The following is a 27,632-nucleotide window of genomic DNA, read 5'->3' on the forward strand; positions in this document are numbered from 1 at the left end:
GAAAACCCTTTTTTTTTTGTAGCTATTTCTGAAGTTCAGCATTGTTGAAGGGGAGAGGCTAGGAAGCATAACACAGCTTGGAGGTATCATATATCATCACGTTCATATCTGATTTCCTTTAAAACCACCCTAAAGCAAAGTGAAGATACTCTTCATTTCTTCAGGAGGCAAAGAACCTCAAGCACATTTTCCCAAAATGGTTTATTTGACTGAATAGCTTCATACAGTATGTCTGTTTTATTTTAAATTCTCTGTAGCCTATAAAAGAATAGGAATTCTGTTCATGGAAGGTCATACAGAGGAGATTAGGGTTGAAAATAACTTTGAAGACCTCTTTATCCAACTCTCTGATATTATAGATGAAGATCAGCGAGGTCTTATTACTTGCTCAAGGTCACACCTTGAGTACTTTTTTACAGGGCACTTTCAATCATACAGGACTTTATAGCTGTGCCTTTCTCAGACTTCTCAGGGGTGTGAAGATGAGCGTGTTTCTGCATGCAGCTAACATTCACTCTCATTCTTTTTCTTCCCTCATTCTTTGGCTTTTTCCTCTCATCTTGTTCAGTAGTTTTTGGAAAGTCATCAAAAAAACTTGAAACTCCTCAAAACTGTCTTTTCGTCACATCTATCCTGGGAATCTAGCTGATCCTCTCCCTCGAGGTCTATGGAAAAATAATTGTTTCTCAGGTTAAAAAAAAAAAAAAGTTTTTTTTTTTTGTTTTAACTTAGCAAATAAACTTGTGTTATTTCTTCTTCAAATATAAAATATTCCCAACTTTTGACATCTGCACTGCTACGAACTGTTAAGCTGGTTGTAAACAGAGACCCTTACCCCTAAATGACAGTAAAGCATGCAGTTACAGAAACTGAAATAGTAAGGGGTACTAAGGGCCATGAAAATGGGACTTGTAAACCTAGAGAAATTCAAGTAGGAAAAGTAAATTGAATGTGCTATCTTTTGCATAATTTCTACTTTCTTTCATAATTATAAGATTAAAATTCACTTCCCCTTTTAATAATGTCCAGTCAGATGGTTGCTAGGCACCCTGTGGTATCCAAATGGATTGTACTTTTTCTTCTAAGTTTTTTATTTGTTTCATTTTCTTTGTAGTCTGTGTGTTAATGATAGCTCTTTAGCTCTGCTCGGCCTTTACCCTGTTCAGTAACCGGTGCCTGGGAAGTTGTGACGTTATAGATGGGAAGCACATGGAACAGTTTTTTTTTTTTTTTTTTTTTTTTTTTGTCTTTTTGCTATTTCTTTGGGCCGCTCCCGCGGCATATGGAGGTTCCCAGGCTAGGGGTCGAATCAGAGCTGTAGCCCCCGGCCTACACCAGAGCCACAGCAACGCAGGATCCGATCCGCGTCTGCAACCTACACCACAGCTCATGGCAATGCTGGATCGTTAACCCACTGAGCAAGGGCAGGGACCGAACCCGCAACCTCATGGTTCCTAGTCGGATTCGTTAACCACTGCGCCACGACGGGAACTCCAGGAACAGTTTTTGACACAGAACTTCTTCATATGGCTACCCTGGGGAGCTGGAATTCTTTCCAGTTAGGACAATTAATATCATGGAAGACAATTAATTATCCTAAAGCTGAGTATGAATTGCTCTGCTATATCTTCCCAAGGCTTCTTCAACAAAATTGTTTCCAAGCTTTCAGAGGTAAATGTGAATTTACTCCACTTCTCTCAGGATAGCCAGTTACCTGTGGTTTCCCATTGCTTTATTAGCCAACAGGTATTGATATTATTAAAGATAAATTTTCTGCTTTGAATAATAGTGCTTATTATTCACTTATCACTATTCTTTGCCCCTAGGCTTCTAAGTAACTTCTTTATGATACATATATGTCTTAGAATACATATCATACTCTCTGTCCCCTCCAGCCAGTAAGTAAGATTTTCAGTGTAGAAGTGACTTTGGTAAGCATGCCCTTCTACTCCTGCGTCTGACTCCAGAATAAATTCCATGGATGGGTCACACACCAGGATTTATGACTTTTCAATAGAGACAAAACTCAGAGTACATAGCATTTGACTCAGACTTCAATAGCAAAAAAAAAAAAGGAAAGAAAAAGACAAAAAATCTAGTAAGTTTCTAATATTTTTATGAAGACTACAGTACATGTAGAATACTTACAGTGTTTCTGCTAAAGTTGATATAAAAACAAGTTGGTTAAATGTAACATTTCCATACATCTTAAAGTCTATACATCCAATTTACATCCAATCTGGTATCCTTTCCATTGTTTCTGATTTTCATCAGAATCTCACATATTTATTTTTTAAACAAAAAACTGTAGAAAAAATTTTCTTCTATAGTCTGTAGGAATTTGTCATATTATATATATTGAGTTTTTAGTTAATATTCCAATAGGAACTTAATTAAATATCAAGATACATGTAAAAATTAGTAGCTTAAAATAAATTATAATTGATACTGGATGATTTTAACTTGAAATGTTACTCCAAAAAATAGTAGACAGTGTGAACTGTTATATAATAATTCGAGTGGTGTCCCTTGTAAGCCAAAAATAGATGTTCCTTATCTTCTGCCTCATATCATTGTTTTTCGCTTAAGAGCTATACCAAACTATTATGGAAATACTCCATTTTGCTTGTCTCACAGATTTTATTCCTTAGATAATAGAGTTGGCTTTTGTAACATAAACATATATTGGTTCTTTCTTTAGCAAAAGGGAGGGCATGTGCCTTGGACCCAGCCCTCAGAGTATCCCAGACTTAATTAACATCTTTCTCTGATATATAGAGGAAATTCTATACTTTGAGGCTGCTTGTGTTAGGTTGGATCTCTACAGGAGTAGACCCTGAAGCCTACATTTGAAAGAAATTGGTTTCAGAGGTGGTCCAGTGAAGTACTGGTAGGAAAACAGGGAATGATCAGGAAAGGGAAAATAATCTTTTGAGGATGTGCTAAATGAGCAGACCACTGCTTTGGGAAATTGGAGCTCAAGCCCATTGGGAACTTCTGGGCAACAGTGTAGAACAAACCTTGAAGTTGAAGGTTGTTATATCCTCCACACTTCCAGCTTTATCTTGTTCTGACAGCCACAGAAAGACCCCAGGCAGAGAGATTGTAGATGTTTGGGATGAGAAGCCACTGGCATGTACAGGAACCACGAGTACCAAGGGGATATAGGCAAGGAACCAAGAGCATCCAAATACATTGCTAAATTGGAAGGAAGAAGCCCTTGGGCAGTTGGTGACTATATGAATCTCTGTGAGGAGTGAAACTAACTGAGATGAAAGCCAGTACAAGAAACGTAGACCAGAGTAAAGCAGAAAAGAAGGCATGTAGAGAAACTGAGGTTGAATATATTTGAGTCCTTAGGCCCAGCTGTGCCTCAAGATTAATTTCCAGATTTCCACTTTAATGTAAGTTTCCATAGCCCATTCTTGAACTTCTGGTAAAATAGAATCCTTGATCAGAAGGACTTTTATTCTAGTTTAGTGGAACCATAACAAACAAAGCAAAACACCAAGTGAACACCACTCTCTAAGATAGAAAAGTGTCCCAAATAATTAGTTTCTTACCCAATATGGTAGAACCCCTCTCTTGCTCTTGGATTTTTTTTTTAATTTTTCCTGAGTTTGATGTAAGTGTGTGTATATAGTTTGAACAACAATCATTGATAGTCACGGGAAAATAACATTTAAGGTTAGTTTCTTATAATAATATTGGATCCACACCTATTTTCTATCACATTCCCCATCTATCTTCATAGGCACACTGCTTAAGAGTCAACAAGTTTAATTCAGGGGATCCTTTGCTCAAAAGCACATGGGTCACTTTCACATCCCCTGGTATTTAAATCAGATGTTGTTTCACAATTATTTAGCATCGGCTGTTGAGTCTTATCTCCTGTTCTCAATAAGTCAGACCTGGTATGTCAGACTTGATAAGTTAGACTTCTTTTTCCTGATCTCTACCAGGTAATTTCCTACATTTTGAATCCTGGTAAATAAAAACAACTACCTCAGCCTATTTTGACACAAGATAAGTGTTTTTTTTTTTTTTTGCACCAAGAATTATAAAGTCTAGTATCAAATGAGTAACTGTCAAATCTAGATTGAACTCCAGTCTGATTGAGTCTTTATGAAATCTTATCTGAAAGAGAGTTTCCAAGATGAATAGTAGATTTTCAATTTGAACTCTAGACTTCTATTATCAAATACTTTACTTTAGCTTATGCCATAGGAATAGGGAGAGCAGATCATCTTTTTTTTTTTTTTCTTTTCCATATATAGGACTTTTCTTGACCAACTAGACTAAAAGAGAGATCTGACTTAGAAAGAATAGGCTTGCCTTAATAATGAGTAGGTCTGTGTTAGATGAAGCAGTCACAGGAGGACACACTTCTTATCACCTGCCTAGTTTTAATCCATGATTTAAAAATTACAAAAAGGTTAAACATAACTATAATAATATTCCATAAGAAAGGGAAAAAATGACCTTAAAAACTGGCAGCTGGAAGCTGTCACTGGGGTATTGTGTTTCTAACTGTACCTGATATATGTATACCGAGAATACACAAAACTCACAAAAAATCACTCTGTAACTGAGTGGATGGAACAAGGCAGGAACACGTACACTAATCAGCCAAAACATATAATAGTAATGCAGCTTGTCAGCCTCACTCTTCTGGATAATTTCAGGTATTATTATTTCTCTACCCTTGACAACATCTGCTTTAATTTTCAAGCCTCTTAAACAAAAAATTACCAAGATAACCATTAACCACACTGCCTTCACATCCCAATGGCACTCAATTCAAAATGGACATCCCGTTCCCTACACTTGCCTTAAAATCACCCAGAACAAGCACAAACCTTGAAGATGCCCCCTCAAACACCCTCATACTAAGACTCCCATATTTCTTTTGAAACGTGCTCTCATTCACTGCAGAAAGCTAAATAAACCTCATTGTGTGACTGCATATTTCTAGTGATCTTTGACTGGTTGATTCCAACACTGGAAATATGACAAAAATGGATCATCTAAATTGTCTCTGTAAAATATGGATCAGAATTTAGCCTAAAGTTATGGGCCATGTTTATGATTTGGTTCCAAGGTCCATTTTGAAAATGTAGTTGGGAGGGTAGAAGGGGCTTTAGCAGGGTTGCCTTAAATTTTCTATACAGCAAGAGAAACAAGAAGTGTAAAAATCCTCCCAATTTTTCTCTAATTAACACCAAAATAAGTGTAAAATTTTCCATAATGGAAATATTTTGTCACTTCTGATATACATTTGAGGATTGATTTCTTTTTTTTTAATAGGGAGAAAACATGAAATCACTAGAGTGGCAAGAATAATGAAGCCCACAAAGAACGGTGCTTTTTTTAACTTTCCCCTTCCCTGAATGCACACCCTATTAATTTAGTTTCATTTTAACCATTTTAGTCAGTTCAACTCAGCAAATGTATATTGAATGACTGTATGAGTCAGGTATTCTACTAGAGGTTTTAGGGTATTCTGTGATGAGCAAATACCCCATCATGGCTTCAGAGAGTTCACAGGTTAATGGGAGGTAAGAGAGGTAATAAAATGTGGATAATTTGGCACATAGATTCAGTGAAATTTTAAACCTTGAGCTAGTCTGATTTTCAGAGAGCCTTGGTACTTGGCAAAATAATTATATAATTGCAGCTTTCACATTTTTCTCTTAAATGTCATTTTCATGAAATGAATAACACAATTACACATAATGAAAGAGATAATTATTAAGCATTGTCAGGTGTTTTATATTTTATATGCCAAGATCTTGGATTGTTTCTAAAGAGAATAAAAAGAGAAAATCAGTGTTTTGACCATTATCCACATTTTGTGGGTATAATTAGACAAGATTGTAGGGTATTTTATTCTAAGATTCACCTGAAGACACTGTTTGCAAAACTCTATTTGAATGTTTTTCCTTACGGCCTTATAAAAAAAAGAGTTTGTATTTTTGGTTTTCTTTAGTGGGAAATCAAAAAATTGATTAGCTTTCTCAGCGTATAAACGTGTGTATTAAGAAGCTGAATTCCAAGTCCTCCATGACATTCTTTGGCTGGAATCTAGGAAATCCTGTCTCTAGGCATTGGGATTTATTGAGATCATTTATGGGAAGAAGTAGCACAGAAAGATGGAGAATCATAAAATGGGTTTTCCTCTCATTTCTAAGCAAAAAGTAAACAAAATATATAGTAAGCGCATATTGTTCATGTTGCAGAAATATATTTTAAGTTCTTTCCTTGGCAGGTCCTTTAGAAAATGTACACTTACAGTTCCATGCTATTACATGTGAGATTTCTTTTAATCGCCTTTTAATAGAATTGGCATTATCATCTAATACAACTAGGCATAAATACTTACTGATATTTGTCAAATGTTTAGTATGAGATCTGGACCATTACAAACATATCTCACACACAAAAAAGTAATTTTCATTTTCTTCCCAAATGACAGTGCAGTTATTAGACTCCATCTCTAAAATGCCTACAAGCAAATTTAATTAGTCAGTTAAATGAAACTGTCAGAAATTTAAGAAACATTTTTGTTGTAAATTATAGCCCTAGGTGTTGCTTAATTTGCTTTGTGTAAGTTCAACTGGAAAGTATGTTTATAATATTCTATTTGTTCAGCATGGATGAAGGTCACTTCACATTTACTTTCATCTTTAAATCGCCTGGCCATTTCACAGCTGTTTGAATTTTAATAAGAGGGAACCAGTTTGGAGGATTCAGAGAGAGGAAAAAAAGAAAAAATAATAATAACAGTTGGCGTTTATGAGGTTTATAATTCTGCTCTTGGAAACTATGAAACAAGGCTGATGTTTTTGTTTCAAGTCATAAGTTATGGAAATTAATTCTACAGACAAAATTAATAGGTGTAAAATTATGGTAATTATAGTCATGGTAACCAGATATCTTTGTGCATTAAAAGCCAGTTCTTGTACTGTGGGTCAGGAATGCTATCACAAAATTGTAGTCCTTGATTAAATAAACCCTTTTATGTAGTATATTTAAGTGTGGTACTAAAATTATTCAGAATGCTCCTCTATTATAGAATGATATTCTGCCTTTACCCAAAAAAATGCCAGAAATAAATGAAAAGCTAGAAGGAGTCTAGCAGGCAAACATACATGCAATTATAAAGACCTATTCATCTACATCGCATTTCATCATTTAATTTTTTTTTTACATATACAAAGTTAGGAGCTTGAATATCTTCCAAAGTATAAGCAATTTGTTAGTCATGGCTATATTTCCATGATTTTTCACTGTAATGACCTCTTATGATTTAAATTTGCCTAATATAGACCACTTTGGGGAGATGCTTTTTTTTCATTATTGCACTTTGACAAAATTAAATGCAGGATTGTTCTTTGACAGAGAAAAGACGGAGACATTTAAATAAGACTTTACAAACTTGAGGCATAAAAACAAAGCAAAGCAAACAAGCAAACAAAAGAATTACATCTACTACAAAGAGGAACATATTATTAGATAATCTGCTTTACAAAATGAGGTATTTAGGTTAGGGATTAAGAAATAAAAATGAATTGAGAAGATTTGTATTTGAATTGAGAAAATTTATAAGTTAGTCCTGTAATTTATTAGGTATGAGGCCTTCAGCAATTTATGGAATAAGGAAAAAAATTTGTAAACTATCTATCTGATAAGGGGTTAATATCCAAAATATTCAAATGAGGGGTTTGTACGACTCAATATCGAAAAAACAAATCCAATTTAAAGATGGGCAAAGGATCCCATTGTAGCTCAGAGAGGTAGAAACCCAACTATTATCCATGAGGATGTGATTTGGATCCCTTGCTCTGTGGGTTAAGGATCTGGTGTTGCTGTGAGCTGTAGTGTAGGTCACAGATGTAGCTGAGATGGTGCTGTGGCTGTGGAATAGGCTAGCAGCTGCATCTCTGATTTGACTCCTACCCTGGGAAGCTCCATATGCTAAGAGTACAACCCTAAAAAGCTAAATAAATAGATAAATACATAAATAAAAAATAAAAAGAGCAAACGAATTGCATACACATTTGTCATTTCTCCAAAGATATAAAACTGGGCAACAGGAATATGAAAATATGTTCAAAATCACTCATCATCAGGAAAATGCAAATAAAAATCACATTGAAATGTTACCTCACATCTGTTAAAATGGCTACTATCAAAAAGTCAAAAGATAGTAAGTGTCGGTTAGGACATGAAGAAACTGAAATTCCTATACAGATGCAAACATTATGGAAAGTAGCATAGAGTTTCCCTCAAAAATTAAAAATAGAGCTACTGTAGGGTCTTAACATTTCCACTTCTGTATGTATATCCAAAAGAATTGAAATCAGGATCTCATATATCTGTACCACCATGTACACTGCATGTACACTGTATCAGGATTCACTATAGTCAAGATATGCAAGCAATCTAAATGTCCTTTGACAGATGAATGAATAAAGAAAATATGGCAGATACACATATACAATGGAATATCAATCAGCTTTTGAAAAAATTTCTACCATTTTCTATAATATGAATGGACCTAAGGGTATTGTCTCAAGTGAAATAAGCCAGTCACAGAAGGACACAAACTAACTATGAGGCATCTAAAATAATATAACTCATAGAAGCAAGAAATAGACTGGTGATTTCCAAGGGCTAGGAGGAAGGGAAAATATGGAGTTTCTCAAAAAGCATAATGTTTCAGTTATGTAAGATGAATGTGTTCTAGAGATCTGCTGTATAATAGAATGTCTATAGTTAATAATATATTATTCACCTTAATGTATTAAGAGAGTAGATCTTAGGTGTTCTGAACACACGCACACAAGAACATAGTAAATCTTTTGAAATTATTGGATATATTTAATACTTTGATTGTGGTGATAGTATCATGAATGTATGTCTCTGTCTGAACTTATAATTTATATTTAATATGTGTAATTGTTTATCACATATTCCATAATATTTATTTTTAAAAAACAGCAATGATAGTGTACATATTATAGTCTGTTCAGAGAATATACTGTTGAATGGAGGCTATTCAATTCATACATTATAATGGACTAGAGTCTGTCACTGTCACAACATTCTGAACTTCTAAGATATGCACTATAATGTTAAGTTAGATGTGGGGCATCTTTGAAAAGATATTTATGTGAAGTCTTAAAGAACTTAGGAGGGTGCTTGGCTTATAGGAAGTGCCTAAGAAATATCAACTATTGCTGTTACCATCAACAGCAAAAACAACAAATATAAGATGCCCGCTTCTCTCTAGAAACTATGCCATGTGGGAATATATCATGACCTCATGTAGTTTATACAGTGACCTCATGTAGCTTATTCTCTATCACTATTGTCCAGTATAGCCAATAGCCCACAGTGCTATTTAAATTTAGACTAATGAAAAGTAAGTAAAATTAAAAATTTAGTTCTCCAGTCAAACTAGTTATATTTCAAGTATTTAAGAGCCACATGTGACCAGTGGCCGCTAAATTGGACATCACAGATTTAAAAAGATTTCTATCATCACAAAAAAAACTTCACTGGATAAGACTGTTCTAAACACATTACATCCTCTTTGTTTTCCTCTTTGTTTTCCTCTTTGTTTAATCTATAAGATTAAGATTCATCATGTACCATGTGTGAGGTACCATTCTCATAATGCTTTTAAGGGAGTATTTGTGCTGAGATGATTTACTCTAAGGTCCCACTGTGGTGATAGATACCCTATCAGGTCCATATAGTGATTTTTCCACAGGTTTGGTATTAAAAAAAAAATTCCTGTCCACTAGTTCATGATACATTGAACAAGCAAAAACAGCAATGTTTTCTTTTTGCAGCCACCATAATCGAAAAAAATAAACAAACTATAATCCAGTATATGATATAGTTGAGAATACTGAAGAAGAGGGATGAAGACTGATCATTTTTAAATCTTCTGCATGGACCCAGATATGAGTCAAGTGCTAAGAGGCAATATTAAAAACATGGATATAACACCTCAGTTTCCTTTGTGGAGACCTCTTGCCTCTCTCAACCAAGATTGGAATATAACCCAGACTTTGCCAAATCATGCAGTTCTTCCCACTGGCTACAGTGATACATTCAGGGATGGCCATGAAAAGAAGGAAATTTAATTCCAGGAATTTTGTAGGAACTGTTGTGAAATAGAAGGTAGGACTGAAGACGATGCAGAGTTAAGAGTTGCCAGAGGCCACCACAAAGTGAAGTTGCCTAAGAATAAAGGAAAGAACTGACAGTGAGTCTTGTAACTAGCCCCAGTGTCAGATGCTTCCCCAAATCTGTATCACGTCTCGTACTTTTTACAAGATAATTTTTTTCCTTAAATGTGTATTAGTGGCATTTCTGCCACCTGAGACCAAAACATCTTGATTAAAATAATAATCTAAAGTTTAAAGCTAGATATGACCTTAGAGTTCATCTAAACGTGCTTCTTATTCTTTACTATTAAGAAACACCTGTTGGGCTAAAAGATAAACATATATGTGCTAGTATTGCAAGTCTCAATGTAAGCATACAAGCATAAGCACAAATTTCTTTGAGGTTTTATGATTTACTTTAATATAGCATGAATATTTTGCATTTCACGCCACAGTGTCGCTACTGAGTGTTTTTTCCTTTGATAATTAACACAAGTAATTTTATAGAGGCTTAATAATCAAATAGAAATTGAAATAACATCATATTGGAGGAAAATATTTAAATTTTTCAATTTTCCCTTTAGCCTGATTACCTTCTAAAGAATGTATGATTTCAAATGTTTTTAAATGGGTTTGTATTTTTCTGATGGCTTTTTTGTTGTTGCTATTATTTATTTTGCCTAATTACTTTGAGATATCACTGTTATTTTTTCCACATTACTGGTATCAGTCCATTTTAGCATATTATATTCAATTAATGTGAACTTTCCAGGGTCTTTAAATGTTGATATTATTGTCGTTTTTCAGTAATAAGTCATGCAAACTTAGAGGAGGTATATCTGCAAGAAAGACAGCATTAGTAAATTTTCTTCATGAATTTTTTGTTATAAAGTTTGGTAGATCAGATAGGCTATTAGGAAGATAATGTAGTATTTTAGGCTTACATACTCTTTATGAAAACATTTTTGTTGGTCTTTCCTTCTCTTACGGTGTGTGTCAGTAACTATTGTTTGATTCCTATATACAGTGAAACCATGTGTTACATAAAATGTCATTTTTCTACCCAAATATTTTTCATGTTAAATATATTATAATCTCATAACTTCTACAATAGAAGTGCCATAACTTCTACAATAGGAAGAAATTTGCCATTAACCATAATAATATTTAACATTATTAATACTGATGTCATGATTTTTCTGCTGTTTGGGATAATTTCTGTTTCACCCCCAGCTCAACAATCATATGTTCTCTGACACATATTTAAAAGTCAACATGTAGCATGTTAAATGGTAGTCATGTTTTTTATGGGTCAGAAAACCAGCAGTTGTACCAAGAATCAATGGAAAGATGTTAACACATATAAATGAGTTGTTGAGTGAAAACCAGGAAAAAGAATCAACAGAATAACAGTATAAATGCCCATCTAAACATAAATATGCGTATTATAAGTATGCATATGTGTGCATATATGTATGTATAACAAGGCTACATCTGTAGACATGAGGTATTACTACTTCATTAGCAATACCATCCTAATTGTAACAGGTGGGTTTAGGGATTTATCCATAACATTTGAATATTATAGACTCAATATCAAGGGAAATCTAATTATAAATCCATATATATGCACACTAGGTATGTTAGCCCTGTTGCTAGTAAATGTCCATTTATCTATGTTGTTGCTCTTATTCTGATTCTCATCAAACTGCCTGTTCATTATGTACTTGGTTTTCCTTGTCACAGTGCATGTAGGAAGAGAATGTTCTGTTTCTATAAATGAAAATATTTTGATTCATACGATTCTGTTGCCCATATAAATCTATGCATTTTCATGAAGGTTTTAGTCTCAGTGTTGTTAGCATTATAGCTGAGCCTCAAAAGAATAATTGAAATGTTTTTATCCCATCAAGTTTTGTTTGGAAAAGATGAACCTAGCATTTGGGTTATATAACCTTGTTGATGGCTGTCCACCAAATACCTGTATTAAAAATAAAAACAAACAAAGGTAAACACCAGGCTCAGAAGTGTAAGATAATTTGTTGTCATTGGCCAAAAATTATTTTAATAAATATACAAATTTATGGTTGCTATGAGATCAGTACCTGCTTAGATGTGGCATCAATGATCAGAGTACAACTTAAAAAACTATTTGTAGTGGCCATGTGGATCTTTCATACCCTCCCTGCTTGTTGGACTGTGAGTTCCCAGCAATAAGGAACTTACACTGATCTGTCATACACTTATTAGCAGAGAGCTTACATAGAGAATTACTTAATATAGAAGTAGTTAATTCATTAAGGCAAATTATGAGTGAAAAGCCCTATGTGTATGTGAATTCAAGTAGAAGACCTAACTTCGAAGGTGAATATTTCTTTTGCGTACTTTGATCCACACTAAAGAACATCTGAAATGAATGACCCCGTTTTTAATTTACTAATATCCCTTTTAAACTACCAGATAGATTTGTTTCAGTGAAGCTTATTCTCTGTTTCTTTCATGTTATACCTGCTACACTTTGTTTTTTCTAGGTCTGTACTTCTTTCTCCTTTCCCATGACTTCAAACTAGTGATGGAGAACTTTTACTAATTAATTCCCTTTAGACTCAGCAATAAACTAGACAACTTCTCTTGCTTTTGAAAGGTAGACATTTTTTACCAAAAAAAAAAAATGTTTTGCATTTTTCAGTTCTTAAACTTGAGGTGAAGCTATGTTTTTTAAGGTACAACTGAAGAATGCCTTTTGAAAACTGTTTTAGGGTACTGGTGTAATACAGATCATAGGCAGTTTTATCTCTTGTGCTTACTAATAGATTTTTTTAAGTATTTTTCTTTTGAAATATCTATGAAAATCTTTATTCTTCTCAATACCTGTGTTTTAAAAGTTTTCTTTCTGCATCCTGCTAATTATCTGAACTTTCTGAAATACATTAGCATTTTTAAAATCTGCTTTGCAAAGAAAGCTTGGATTGTGATATCTTAACGAGGGCACTTAGTAACACTTTCACTTTTACCAAAGGCTGTACTCAGTGTCCTTGCTCTGACATTTCCTCACATTTTACAGATGATTCAAAATAATGCGTTATTTCTATGCTCTAGTTTTACAAGAGGCAGATTTTACTGCCTCATTCAAAGGCAGTGTTCAACCTTACTCAGGGGTTGAAAACCTGCTCTAGGCACCAGTGATATCAATGTAGTCACAGCCCACTCACATAAACACTGACATGAGTTGTAGCTCCCTTTTATTTTTGGCCTTGCATAATATCCCTTTCTTTCCTGTAAGGTTTCTCGTGTCAAGAAAGTTTTAAGTTTTATCTATTAAAATTCATTTTTATTTAAATTTTCTGTATTAACTTATTTACATTATATTTGCATTATAGTTTCATGTATTTGAAAATGCTTTGATGAGAATATTGTGGCCTAAGTTAGATGCAAGTCAGCCTACTAAAGAGAGGAATTTGAAACTTCAGAATATTAAAATTAGATGTAAGATGAGTCATCCAGAAGTGGGAAACTAATGGTCTACTATGAAGCATACAAACCCTGGCTGTGGCTTCAGTTCAAACCATATTGACATCAAAGCATCTTCCCAGTGAAAGATGAAAATGGAATTTGTCTGAAATAATGAAAATGATAAAAGTTGGAATAATACTAGTGTCATATTTCCAAATGATTAGTCTAGTCTAAATAATTCTTGCTTATAGAAAATACTCTTGTGGCAAAGGAGAAAAGGAATAAAACAGATGTAAATAATTCTTTAAATATTTTCTTTTTCCATTTATAAGGAGAATTTTGCCCTCTTTCTAGGGACATGGCATGAATTCTGAATATTGCTTTATATGACTACTGAAATAGTAGCACCAATTGAGTTTGTTAAGCTCATGAATGTTTCTATATATCCTTTCAGAACTATGTATTTTTTTGTCAGACTCTGTTACCCAGCTATGACACTAGTCAAAACAAAAATTGAAGACACAATAAAAATACTTTTGAAGGACTTATATCTATCCCAAACAATAGTTTCCTTACTTTAACTCCGATAATGAAGATCTCTTACCATACCACAACAACAAGTTTGTATTGCACAGCTCATGATTCTCAAATTCTAATAACATAAAATTTGTAGATATTTCTTCAAGATTTCATGTATGGACAGAATTCACAAACCTTTTATTCATACCACAAGCTTTGCATGGAGGAAATGCTCTATAAATCTTTCCATCCTCATAGTTAAAACCATAGTTATTCTTCAAGATAAATGTTAAAATGAACTAAATAAGATGCAAAGATTGAACCTATGCTTTCCATGAAAGTGTGAATATATTACACAATCTTGAAATTATCCTCTTGTGTCTGCATACATTTTAATGTAAATAGGTGATGACATGTTAAAAACCATTTAAAATATGAACTTTCAAGATACAGTTGACAGGGAGTTCCTGTCGTGGCTCAGTGGTTAATGAACCCAACTAGCATCCACGAGGACACTGGTTCGATCTCTGGCCTTGCTCAGTGGGTTAAGGATCTGGCATTGCCATGAGCTGTAGTGTAGGTCACAGACGTGGCTCAGATCCCGTGTTGATGTGGCTCTGACGTAAGCTGGCAGCTACAGCTCTGATTTGACCTCTAGCCTGGGAACCGCCATATGTCACAGGTGTGGCCTAAAAAGACAAAAAAATTTAAAAAATATAGTTGACAAAAGATGTATTAAATTATTCCAAACATATTTTAATGTAGGCAAATTTAATGTATGAAGAAAGAATTTAAAGCAGTTATTGTCTCTGTGAGCATGGGTAGTCATTGACAAGGAAGAAGCACGAAGTATCTTTCTAGATTGATAAAATATTCCTTGTCTTGATTTGGGTGTGGGTTACTAGAGTCTTTAATATTTGGTGAAAATTATCAAACCTTACCATTAAGATCTGTGTGTTTCACTGTGTAAATGATACCTCAACCAAAAGAGAAAGCAAAACATATTCAAAAAGTGATGCTAAACAATAAACTTAGCTTTGTAATTCTGTTGCTTCAAATGTCACATCAGTGAGAACAAAAGCAATTCATTACTAAAAATTGAAAGACCTCTTCCAGCTAGGTGAACTGCTCAGAGGTTGAAAATACAGTGTGAAGGGATACTTCAAACATATGTCATAGGCAGAATTCTAAGATGTTTTTAAAAATTCCTTTTTTTGTTGTTGTTGTTGTGTACACTCTGTATAAGTCCCTCTCCTGGGTGTGGGTAGAACTTGCAAAAGTTTTTACATTATGTGACAAAGTGAAGGAATTTTGCAAATTTAATAAAGGTCCCTATCAGTTCATTCCTTCTAAGTTAATTAAAAGGGAGAGATTAATCAGATGGTCTGATCTAATTATGTGATCTCTCTAAAAGAGAGTCAGTTATTCTTTGAAGTTAGAGGCATGAAGAGGCAAAGATTCTCTTTGTTGTTGACTTTCAAGCAGCAAGTTGCCTTGAAACTACAGCTACTAGGAAATTATTCTTACCAACAACCTCAGAGAGTTTATTTCTGCTTCCATTTTAAAAATAACAAATGCTGGAGAGGGTGTGGGGAAAAGGGTACCCTCCTATACTGTTGGTGGGAATGTAAATTGGTACAACCACTATGGAAAACAGTATGGAGGTACCTCAGAAAACAAACATAGATCTACCATATGATCCAGCAATCCCACTCTTGGGTGTATATCCAGACAAAACTTTCATTGAAAAAGATATATGCACCCATATGTTCATTGCAGCACTATTCACAATAGCCAAGATATGGAAACACCTTAAATATCCATTGACAGATGAATGGATTAAGAAGATGTGGTATATATGCACAATGGAATACTTCTCAGCCATAAAAAGAATAAAATAATACCATTTTCAGCAACATGGATGGAAATAGAGACTCTCACACTAAGTGAAGTAAGTCGGAAAGAGAAAGACAAATACCATATAGTATCATGTATATCTGGAATCTAATATACAGCACAAATGAACCTATCCACAGAAAAGAAACTCATGGACTTGGAGAACAGACTTGAGGTTGCCAAGGGGGAGGGGGAGGGAGTAGGGTGGACTGGGAGTCTGAGCTTGATAGATGCAAACTATTGCATTTGGAGTGGATAAGCAATGAGATCCTGCTGTATAGCATAGCAAAATATATCTAGTCATTTGTAATAGAGCATGATGGAGGATAGTGTGAGAAAAAGAATGTGTGTGTGTGTGTGTGTGTGTGTGTGTGTGATGGGGTCACTGCTCTATAGTAGAAAATTGGCAGAAAAAGGAAAAATCATTAAAAAAATTAATTCTAATCTTGCTGGGTAGAGTATTCTAGCTTGCAATATTTTTTTCCCTTCTAGAACTTTAAATATATCTTGCTACTCCCTTCTGGCCTGTGGTATTTCTGTAGAGAAATCAGCTGATTTAATTACAGGGGTTCCCTTGTAATTAACTCTTTGTTTTTCTCTTGCTGCTTTTAGAATTCTCTCCCTATCATTAATTTTTGCCATTTTTATTATAATATGTCTCAGTATATAGGTGTGTTTTGGTTCATGTTGTTGGGAACCTTCAGTGCTTCCTGTATCTGGATCTGTTTCCCTCTTTAGATTGGGAAATTTCAGCTATAATTTCTTCAGAGACACTTTCAATCCCCTTTTATATTTCTTTTTCTTCTGGGATCCCTATTATGTGTAGGTCGGCAGGTTTTATGTTATCCCGTAGATTTCTTCTATTGCTTTCATTTTTTTTTTTTAATTTGGCTTTCCTTCTTTATCCTGATTGGGTGATTTCCATTATTGTATCTTCTAGTCATTTATTCATTCCTCTGCATTATTTATTCTGCTGTTTAATGCCTTTAGCTCAGCTTTTGTCTTAGCAAATTAATTCTTTAATTTCCCTTGGCTCCTCCTCATAGTTTCTAATTCTTTTTTATGGTAATCTACATTACTGTCAATAGTTGTTCTTAGCTCCTTCAGTATTTTCATTACCTCCTCTTTGAACTCAAGTGTCTATTAGACTGAAGAAGTCTGATTCACTCTTTGCTCCTTCAGAAGAATTATCCTGTTCTTTTAGGTGAGAATTATTCCTTCTTCATTTTCCTTATTTTTCTCACTGAATCCTGTGAGTTAGGGAAAAGAATTATCCACTGTAGTCTCAAAAGGCTATTTCTATGCATGAGAATTGCTGGATAGCTTGTGAAGACTTACTAATTTGTTGGAATGGGGACTGCTTTTAGTTAGGGTGCTTTCTGTCTCTTTCCTGGGTGTGTGCAGGACATTATCCCCTTGATAAAGGGTATGCAGGTGTATGACCTGTGCATGCTTCCAGAGAGATGGGAATATTTGGCGGTGCCTATAGCTGGCTCCTAGTCACTGCATGCTTGGTAGCGGTGGCAACCTCCAGGGAGATGAAAGTGCCCAGTCAAGGGTCCCTCAGCGGCAGCAACATGGGCACATATGTGTTTCTAGAGAGGTAGGGGCAAAAGGACACACCAGGTCATAGGGCCCTCTACAGTGGCATCAGTCCCTGGGGTGCTGGGGGCAGCAAGCAGTGGTGGGCGACATCCATCTCTGTAGTCTGAGATGGCTTCAGCATTTTGCACTCATCCGTGTAGTTTGTGTAAGAGTTGCCCCACCCCTGAGTGCCCGTGTCTCAGAGAAAGAAGCTCCTATGGTGTTCCCATTTACCACCACTCCCCACATTCCCTAAAAATGGCAACTTGCTTCTCTGGCAGGCCCGGCCTCCTCTCATACTCCCTTGGCTGTGGTGCACCACTCTCTGGCTCTCTCAGGCTGTTTCCATGAAGCCAAGCCTAGCCCTCTCCCTGGGACTAGAAGAATGTCTCAGGCTGGGGTGCACCAGGCAGCAGTACTGATTATCTACATGGCTCTGTCTTTGCTTTGCTTTCCTCAGACCAGCTGCTGTGCTTTTCTCTGAGGCCTTGAGGTTTCCTCTCTATCAGGGCTGATCTCCCTGCTAGTCAAGGGACCTCCTTGTGTGCAGATTCCTTTCATTTTTCACAGGCCCCTCTCCCACCAGGAGTGCTGATTCTGTCCAGATTCCTTTTTTTTTTTCTCTTCTGTCTCTCTTTGCTTTCCCTTTTCTTCCTTCTGTCTTACCCAGTCATGTTGAGGTTTTCTTGCCCTTTTTGGAAGTCGAGATTTTGGCCAGCAAACAGTAGATGTTCTGTGAGAATCATTGCACATATAGTTATATATGTTTATATATATATATATATATATATATGTTTGTGGGAGAAGGTGAGTCCCAAGTCCTGCTCCTCCACTATCTTGACTCCGTCTACTCTGGGAGAGTTGAGATGGTGATGCCTTTCTAGTCCAGCTTCCAGATTAGAATGCAATCTTGCTGACACTTTGGTTTCATTTTTGGGGAACCTGAACCAAGAACCCAGCTAAGACATGCCTAGATCTCTTGACATATAGAAACTGTAAGATAAATTGTAAATTGGTGTTATTTCCAGACACTAAGATTGTGGCAGTATGTTACAAAGCAATAGAAGACAAATACAACAGACTAGCTTACTAATGTAAATCACTTAGATAATTTATACATATAATGAATTTGTATTCAAATTTTCTTATTTTAATTTTTTGGTTAAATAATTTTGTTAGTATTTAAATTGATGTTATAAAGCAGTAATCACTGAGGGAAAGTAAAGTCGTATATATCAATTGACAGTCAACTCTGGACATTTCAGCAATCTGTGCCTAAAAAGATACATATTTTTTGGTTGTCTGTTTATCTAAACTATAGCCTTGGCATATGACAAGAGTGACCTCAGAATATAGACACAAGACTACCTAAAGCCCTCCCAAAGGTTTATGGGATGTTGTTAAGATAGAATCAACATTTTGTGTATGGTTTTCCCACCTCTATTTATTGATGCATATATGATAAAAGTTATAATTAGACAATTTAAAAAATGGTTCCATGTGTTATGATTCCTTCCAAACAATTTTGAAAAAGTTTTTTCTGAATCCTTGCTAATTTTAATTATAAAATTTACTTTATGAAAATTAGAATTACAGATATAAATTTTCAGATGTTAGGAATACCAACTAGAATGAAAATTTTTAAATATTGGGGGTAAATGGGCAAGTTAAATTATGTTTCTGTGACTCAATTTCCCACTCTGTAACATGAAGATAATAATCATACCTCCCTCAAAGCTTTGTGTTTAAATAGTTAATATACATAAAGAGAAAATTTTATTCACAAATATCCATTTGATACTGACACACAGTATCACCCATGGCATGGCATTGTGATTTTTTCTTTTTTTTTCTGTGCTAAATTTTTATTAATATAAAGTACTAATTTTGATTTTTATTCTGTACCATGTGTCTAGCTAGTAGATCTTATAAGTCAAGTGAGGAAACTTTATTTATGGTAAAGAATCCAGAGTAAACTAAATCTTTCCATGTGATTACAGAGGAAATTTTAGGGCAGCAAAAGTCCCACACCATTTCCTTAACACAATTGCCTAATTTATTGGTTGGCCTCCTGTATTAATTACCTGTTTTTTCATTTGTGCCAGAACTATATTGATCTAATCTTCGATTCTCTTTCAGGCGATGCTGAACTCATCGTTGATTCTGTCAAGCTATCCTCAATCTGTATAATTGGTCCCTGTGTGGTTGTAGGTAGGTAACCCAATGCAGGATGTTACAGGTATTTTTCACCCTTCTTTAGGGACCTGTAGTCATGTAAGTCTTTCTTACATTCTGTAATTTTCATGATTCATGAAATAACTCATATTTTTTCAGGTCAATTTTGGAAAGAAACTTACTTTATATTGAAGTAAATGAAAATATTCACCTGCATTATTATTATTATAAATTTACAGAGAAAGGGATAGATGAAGACAATGAATACATGTACAACTAACATTTGAAACATGTTATAAAAACATAATAATAAACAAAAATTACTAAGAAGTCTATATAGAATATAACATAAATTTTGTAGTTTATTGTATATAGTATAAGAAGCTTAATACATTATATTATATTCATGTGGTTAATATTTATTTAAGTGATATTATAATCTGACTCTCACTCCTAACTCCAAATGACTAATATTTTGGACACATTAACTTCTTTTTCCTATCTTTCTGTCTTTTTTTCTTCTTTGGTTTTTTTAGGGTCACACTCGTGCCATGTGGAAGTTCCCAAACTAGAGGTCAAATTGCAGCTGTATGCCACAGCCACAGCAACACCAAATCCAAGCCACGTCTGTGACTTGCACCACAGCTCACCACAATGCCAGATCTTTTACACACAGAGAGGGGCCAGGGATTGAACCTGCATCCACATGGACATTAGTGGGGTTCGTTACCACTGAGCCACAGTGGGAAATCCAGGACACGTTAATTTCTCTTGCTGAGAATACCTGAATTTGCAGGACCGATTATCCATTTATACAAATGACAAACTTGATCATCAAAATGAAGAACACACTTTCTCTTTTGAGATTTGACCAATCACTTCATTCGAAAAAATACCAAATATGACAAATAGCATTTGTTTGCTAATAAATAATCAACCCCAATAAAGAAGTGTTTTGCTGTTGCCACTGTTGCTGCTGCTGCTGCTGCTTCTCATTAAGGTTCTCTTTTGTCCCTGAGCTCCAGAGCCAAAAAAACATATAACAAGGTGCAGTAAATTTAAACATTAATAGCTAGAGCCCTTGGAAAAAATAATTTGTCAATACAGAAATAGTTCAAAGATTAACCTGCTCTGAAGAAGCAGCTTTCTTGGGAAAATTATACCTTGACTTCACTGTACCTAACTTGTGGGAGCAGAAAACAAGAAAAAGGAAAGAAAGTCAAGACATTCACTTATTCACAAGGGTTCACATTTAAAACTCTAATCCTTTGACTGCACTGAATTCTGTCTTGAGGCATAAACTTAGTAGATACACAATGGGCCTCTATAAACTCAGAATATTTTTAAACCTATTTCCTGAGAAGATTAAAATATTAAGTGTGTGTGAGTATATATATATATATATATATACACATATATACATATATATATATTATATTATACATATGTATGTATAATATATATTCACATAGTTTCTAGAAAGTGGTATTTGACAAATATTTCATTAAAAATATTTTATCTATAAATCAGATGCGTAAGAGTCAATAAGAATAAAATTGTAGAGACAAAGTATCAATGGACAGGAGTTGAATGTTTTAGTGAATCACATGAAGTTTCCATACCTGCCGGCCTACTGCTTATCCAAAACATACTCAGATGATACACTGCTACCATCCAGACCTTGACAAAATGACTTTGTTTTTTATTCTGTGTGTTTTCACTTGCTAATATATTTCAAGACACAATCTTAAATTCATCCTTTTATTTGTGTCTGACTACCAGGCCACTTTGTGAATTGGGTGGGGGAAAAAAAAAGCAAAACAATGATACAAACCTAGAAATCTCACTTTACTCACAAGTGACCCTTTCTGATCTCAGTGAAGCTGAGACCTATGTTTGGAAACAGACTACAGATTTTATTCTTGGAATTCTTTCATACAAAGCCCAAGAATCTTATTTAGATTTTTTTTTGCTGACTCGAGTACTATCAATTAGACCTTCAGGGATTCAGGGACTAGCTAGGTTTGATCTTAGCTGCAATAGTGCTGATCTTTGTGGGAGTGTACGTGTGTATGGAGAGGGGATGTGCATGTATAAATTATTTTGGTTTGGTTCTGCTTGATGTGGGTGGTGGTGACGTGGCAGTACACAGACTAAAACATTCATTCTGCCTTTTCAGTCCTTTCTTGTGTATCAAAAAAGGATGTTTTTTTTTCACATGTTGTTTTTTCTGAAAAAGTATTATTTTGTAATGTTTCTTTCCAGCTTTGGAAAACTGTTAGAAATGATTGTCGTAGCTCAATTTATGATATCTCACTGTTGGGGACTGCAATATCCTTATTGACATTCCTATCTATTACCTAAAAATATCTAATCTTCAATAAATTATTAAGCCAAATTATTATTATATAAAGTTTTCAGTGTATATACACAAATAAAATAAGTATTTACTATAATAATTTGTCTCAGACGGTAAGTATACTATAAGAGAAACAGCTTATGATTTGCAGTGAGCCAAACTTGGTTTGAATTTTTGTTCTTACAAATGTTAGTAACATGACTTTGACCAGTTATTTATTCTGTGATCCTGAGAGTTTTCATAGGAAAAATTGAGATGATAATAATAAGATCACATTAAATGTTACAATATTTTAAACAAAGTTATTGCTCTGAGTTTGGACCTGGAAGTGCATTGCCTAACTTCCCCTCTTCTAATATTTATTTGCATCAAGAGTACTTAAATAAACATGATCCAATAAACTGTATTTCCCATGTGTTGATGTAGCCTATAGGAAAAAAATGGAAATTTGTTCTTAATACCAAGGCCCTGTTAGGAAAAAAGGCTATCAAAATATAGAAGGGAATTTTTCCAGCAATATTATCTATAGCATAGTTTTTATTTTTTCAGATTGGTGATCAGAATAAATCATATTCTTTCAGAGTACAAGCACTTGTAAAATTCTTATAAGTATTGTATTAACTTAGGTTACTTCAACTAGTATTACTATTTGCACAATGTATGTGAAGTCATCTTTCATAACTTTAATATATCAAAATATTAATTATGTTAGTCAAATTGTTTTACTTTAAAATTAAAAAAATAATAATTTACATCATCAGATTGCTATAAGGTGGTGAAATTTTCACTCATTCCTCTCTGGTTTAACCCATTGCATTTATCTATTCTGAACTCCAAGAATCCCGAAATGCTAAATTTATTCATAATTGAATATGAAATTGTTTAACAGTGATACTGAGCAAGAAAGCCTTAAGCTTTCCTTCTGCTTAACTGAAAGCTAGATAGGCTTATTTTTGCCTATAGGCTTCTGATTTCCCTCTCACTCTGATCCTTGTGGAGCAAAGCTATCCTAACCACAGAGGTCCCTCCCCTCCCTCTTCATAGAGTATTTGCTTTAGAAAACTTGTAATTGTAAGTTTTTTCTCTACCCCTTTGAGAATGTAAATATATTAAAAAGTTTCTTGCACGGTCCAGAAATTCCACTTCTGGGATTTACCTGAAGGAAACAAAAATGCATATTCAAAAAGATACACACGTTAATGCTCATTGCAACATTATTTACAGTAGCCAAAACATGGAAGACATACAGTTTTATCCATCAGTGGTAGAATGGATAAAGAAAATGTGGGAAGTTCCCATTGTGGCTCAGAGGTAACAAGCCCAACTGGTATCCTTGAAGATGCAGGTTCAATCCCTGACCTCACTCAGTGGGTTAAGGGTTTGTCATTGCCATGAACTGTGGTGTGGGTCACAGACATGGCTTGGATCTGGTGTTGCTGTGGTTGTTGTGTAGGCTGATGGCTATAACTCTCATGTGACCCCTTGCCCAGGAACTTTTATATGCCTCATATGCAGCCCTAAAAAAGCAAAAAAAAAAATATAATAATAATAAAAATAAAATAAAATAAAAATAAAAGAAAATATGATAATAGATAATATATACATATATATGTATGCATATATATATTTCAGCCATGCAAATAATAAAATCATGCCATTTGAGACAACATGCATGGATGGACCTTGAGGGCATTATGCTAAGTGGAATAAGTTAGACAGAAAAAGATAAATGCCATATGATCTCACTTATATTTGTAATCTTGAAAAACAAGTGAAAAAGCAAAGCCCATGGATATAGACAATAGATTGGTGGTTGCCTGAGGCAAGGGGTCAAAAGTGGACAAAATGATTGAAGGGAGTCAAAGGTAAATTTCTACCTAACAAAATGAATAAGTCATAGGGGTAAAGTGTACAGCATGGTGACTACAGTTAAGTAGCAGCTAGGAGAATGGATTTTGGAAGTTCTCATAACAAGAAAAAAAATTCCTATTAGGTATGATGACAGATGTTATTGGACTTATTATGGTGATCTTTTTGCAGTTTATACAAATATAAACTTACATTGTATACCTGAAACTAATACAATGCTATGCCCATTATGTCTCAAATACACAAATGCGTACATATATACATATGTACGTACATAAATTCTTGTTGCCAGTTTTACCATCAGGCGCTGTCTTTTCAAGGGTCCAGGAGTCATTTCTTTGAAATGCAGTCATCAAGGAAGGTTGTTCACCAGTGTCTGTGGGAGTGTGGTAGCCTAACTGAGAGGGGAGCCTTGTTCCAAGTTGTAAAACTACTTCTTGTCTTGAAGATACGAGAAAGTTTATTTTTCCCTTGGGTAAAGCCAATTAACAAACACAGAAGAAATACCAGCTCTTAAAAACTCTTTGGTCTTTTATTTCAGTGGAACTGACTTCAGACGTCATTCTGTTCTCTCCCCTATTGCCTAGAATAAAATTTTTCTTGCCTGTTTAACATTTCCCAATGTAATTTTTGCTTTGAGAATATCCAATAAGTTTAGCTTGAACTTTTTTATCATAAAATATGTGAGAAGTAACACAGCTGTCTGCAGTGAAGACCACTTAGATAAATTTTTGTAAATAATTATACTTGTATTGTCATACTTGTCATGAAAAGCAGGAGAAAAAATATGGTGAATAGAAAATAGCAAGGATTTTCCAAGAGGGGTTGAAAATAAATAATAAAAATTACAAGAACCTAATAGTTAAGAAAATATTTATAAAATAAATTTTGAATGAGTGTTAATAACATTTTTATATGATAATTAAAATATACAACCCATTTAAATATCTGGTATTGAGCACTCAGTTTATTTTAGATATTAACATATTTTTAGTAAGTGACATCAGACTTTAAATGGAGAATAACATTTGGTTTTCAAAAAGGATGTTTTATAAGAGGATTGTGATTTTGTTTTCAGACCAATAGGGGGGCTCAGCAACTAAAATGAGGATCTGATGCAGCCATGAGGGATAATTGGGTCCTGGCTCTTTAACTTGGCTCCCAGAAGCTGACCTACTTAGCATAAGTAACTATATTATGTATCTTCATTTTTTCCCACTTATTTTAGATATGGTACTTAAAAACTAGCCCCTTTTGCTTGTATCCCTAAGGTATAGCCTGAGCTACATTAGAGTAAATTTATGCAAAACTTATATAAATATGTAATGCTAGAGATGAAAATCAAAATAGGATAATAGTTACTTAATGCAAATTTCTATTCTGTATTTGGTGCATATAATATTCAACAAAATTTGGAGTTCCTATCGTGGCTCAGTGGTAATGATCCTGACTAGTATACATGAGAACACGGGTTCAATCCCTAGTCTCGCTCAGTGGGTTAAGGATCTGGTGTTGCTGTGAGCTGTGATGTAGGTCACAGGCACAGCTTGGATCTGGTGTTGCTGTAGTTGTGGTGTAGGCCAGCAGCTGTAGCTCCTATTTGACCTCTAGCCTGGGAACTTCCATATGCCGCAAGTGCAGCACTAAAAAGCTAAAAAAAAAAAAAAAAAAAAATTTCAACAGTTTAATTTCCAGGTATTTGAGGTTTTCCTATGATATTGTTTTCCTTTTTTAAAACTCTAATTTACATTTATTTTGTTTTTTATCCAAGTTTCATTTAGATATAGTTGACATATACCATTGCGTAGTTTTAAGACATGCAAAGTATTGATTTGCTGCATATATGTATTGTAAAATGATTGCCAACATAGCATTAGCTTACATTGCCATCCAATTACATAATTACTATTTTTGTTTTGAATGAAACATTTAAGATCTACTTTCTTAGCAGCTTTCAAGTACACACTGACCCTTGAAGAACATAGGTTTGGGCTGCACCGGTCCATTTACACACAGATTTTTTTTTTTCAATAGTAAATCCTGCAGCACTATATCATCTGAGGTTTGTTAAATTCATTGGTATGGAAACATGAATATGGAAAAAACATAAACATGAACAAACAATAAATACAGGGCCAGCTATAAATTATATGTAGATTTTTGACTGTAAAGACAGTCTTTACCCCTAACTTCTGTATTGTTCAGAGGTCAACTGTGTTGTACAGTGTTCATAGTTATAATCACCATGCTGTATGTATTTGTTTTTAAATTATGCTTGATTTACAATGTTTATTTGATTTTTGTTGTACAGCAAAGTGACCCAATCACACACAGCTCCCTGTGCTGTACAGTAGGGCCCCACTGCCCATCCATTCCAAATATAACAGTTTGCATCCAAAACCACAAACTGACCATCCATCCCAGTCCTTCCCCCCTCCCCCCTGCGAATCACAAGTCTGCACTCCTTGGCTGTGATCTCTTTCTGTTTTGTAGATAGGATCTGTGCTCTATTTCAGATTCCACAAATTGTCTTTTTCTTTCTGGCTTACTTCACTCAGTATGAGAATCTCTAGTTCTAGCCATGTCGCTGCAAATGGCATTAGTTTATTTTTTGTAATAATTGACTAGTATTCCATTGTATAAAGTACCACATCTTCTTAATCCATTCATCTGTTGATGGACATTTAGGGTGCTTCCATGTCTTGGCTATTTTGAATTGTGCTATGGTGAACATAGGGGTGCATGTATCACTTTCGATGAAAGTTTTGTCCAGATAGATTCCCAGGAGAGGGAATCATATTGTAGTTCTATATTTAGAACTATATTTCTGAGTTACCTCCATACTGTTTCCAATCTATAGAACTTATTAATCTTATAACTGAAAGTTTGTGCACTTTGACCAGTATTTCATTTCCCTCATGCCTTAGCTATATCATTTAATTCTGACACAGAAAACACTTTGTAATTCTATATTCATTTACATGTTATTTACTTGTTTATGATCCTGCATGTTGTCTGTGTTATTGACTGTAGTGCGTAAACTTGAAAAGAATGTGTATTCTGTAGTTATAGGTTCTAGTGTCTTATAAATGTCAATTAGATTCAACTGGTTGATTCAGAGCTTCTCTGTCTTTACTGATATTTTGTCTAGGTGTTATATCAGCTACTGAGAAACACAGGTCTTAATAACTTGTACCAATTTATGTAATTGTCTCTTTCTCCCTGAATGTTCTCAATTTTCTTCCTGTATTTTTGAGTCCCTGTATATATTTAAAATTGCTATGTCTTCCTAATGAGTTGCCCCTTTAATTGTTATTAAAATCAACCTTTATCCCTCGTAAAATTTTGTCATGATGTTAAGTGATAATAAAATTTTTAACTCAATCTTTTTATGCTTCCTATTTTATGGCATATATTTTGTCCATCCATTTACTTTCAGCTAGTCTGTCTTATTAAAATTTTATTCTAAAGGCAGCATTTAGTAGCTCATGATTTTTATCCATTCTGTAAGTAGCTCTTTATAATGACAATGCTCAGTGTATTAACATTTAGTGTAATGACTGATATGGTTGGAATACATCTACTGGTTTATTGTT

The 27,632-nt window shown here is 34.4% G+C and overlaps 1 protein-coding gene across 3 annotated transcripts in view; it reads left to right on the plus strand.

Annotated features, from left to right (window-relative positions):
- Positions 1-27,632, plus strand: part of LOC102165580 (uncharacterized) — a 1,236,614-nt gene that overhangs the window by 553,067 nt on the left and 655,915 nt on the right. For all 3 annotated transcript variants that reach the window (XR_014821705.1, XM_084985760.1, XM_084985761.1), the window contains one exon: positions 19,773-19,844. Coding sequence is in view for 2 of the 3 variants with exons in the window: in XM_084985761.1 (XP_084841887.1) it covers positions 19,773-19,844 (72 nt within the window). In the remaining variant the exon portion in view is untranslated. The remainder of the gene's footprint in view (positions 1-19,772; positions 19,845-27,632) is intronic.

Source organism: Sus scrofa, chromosome 1 (genome assembly GCF_054392235.1).
Source record: "Sus scrofa isolate SSC_HxYL_T2T_F1_AM1 chromosome 1, Sscrofa_HxYL_maternal_Yorkshire_Landrace_v2.0, whole genome shotgun sequence".
NCBI lineage: Eukaryota > Metazoa > Chordata > Mammalia > Artiodactyla > Suidae > Sus > Sus scrofa.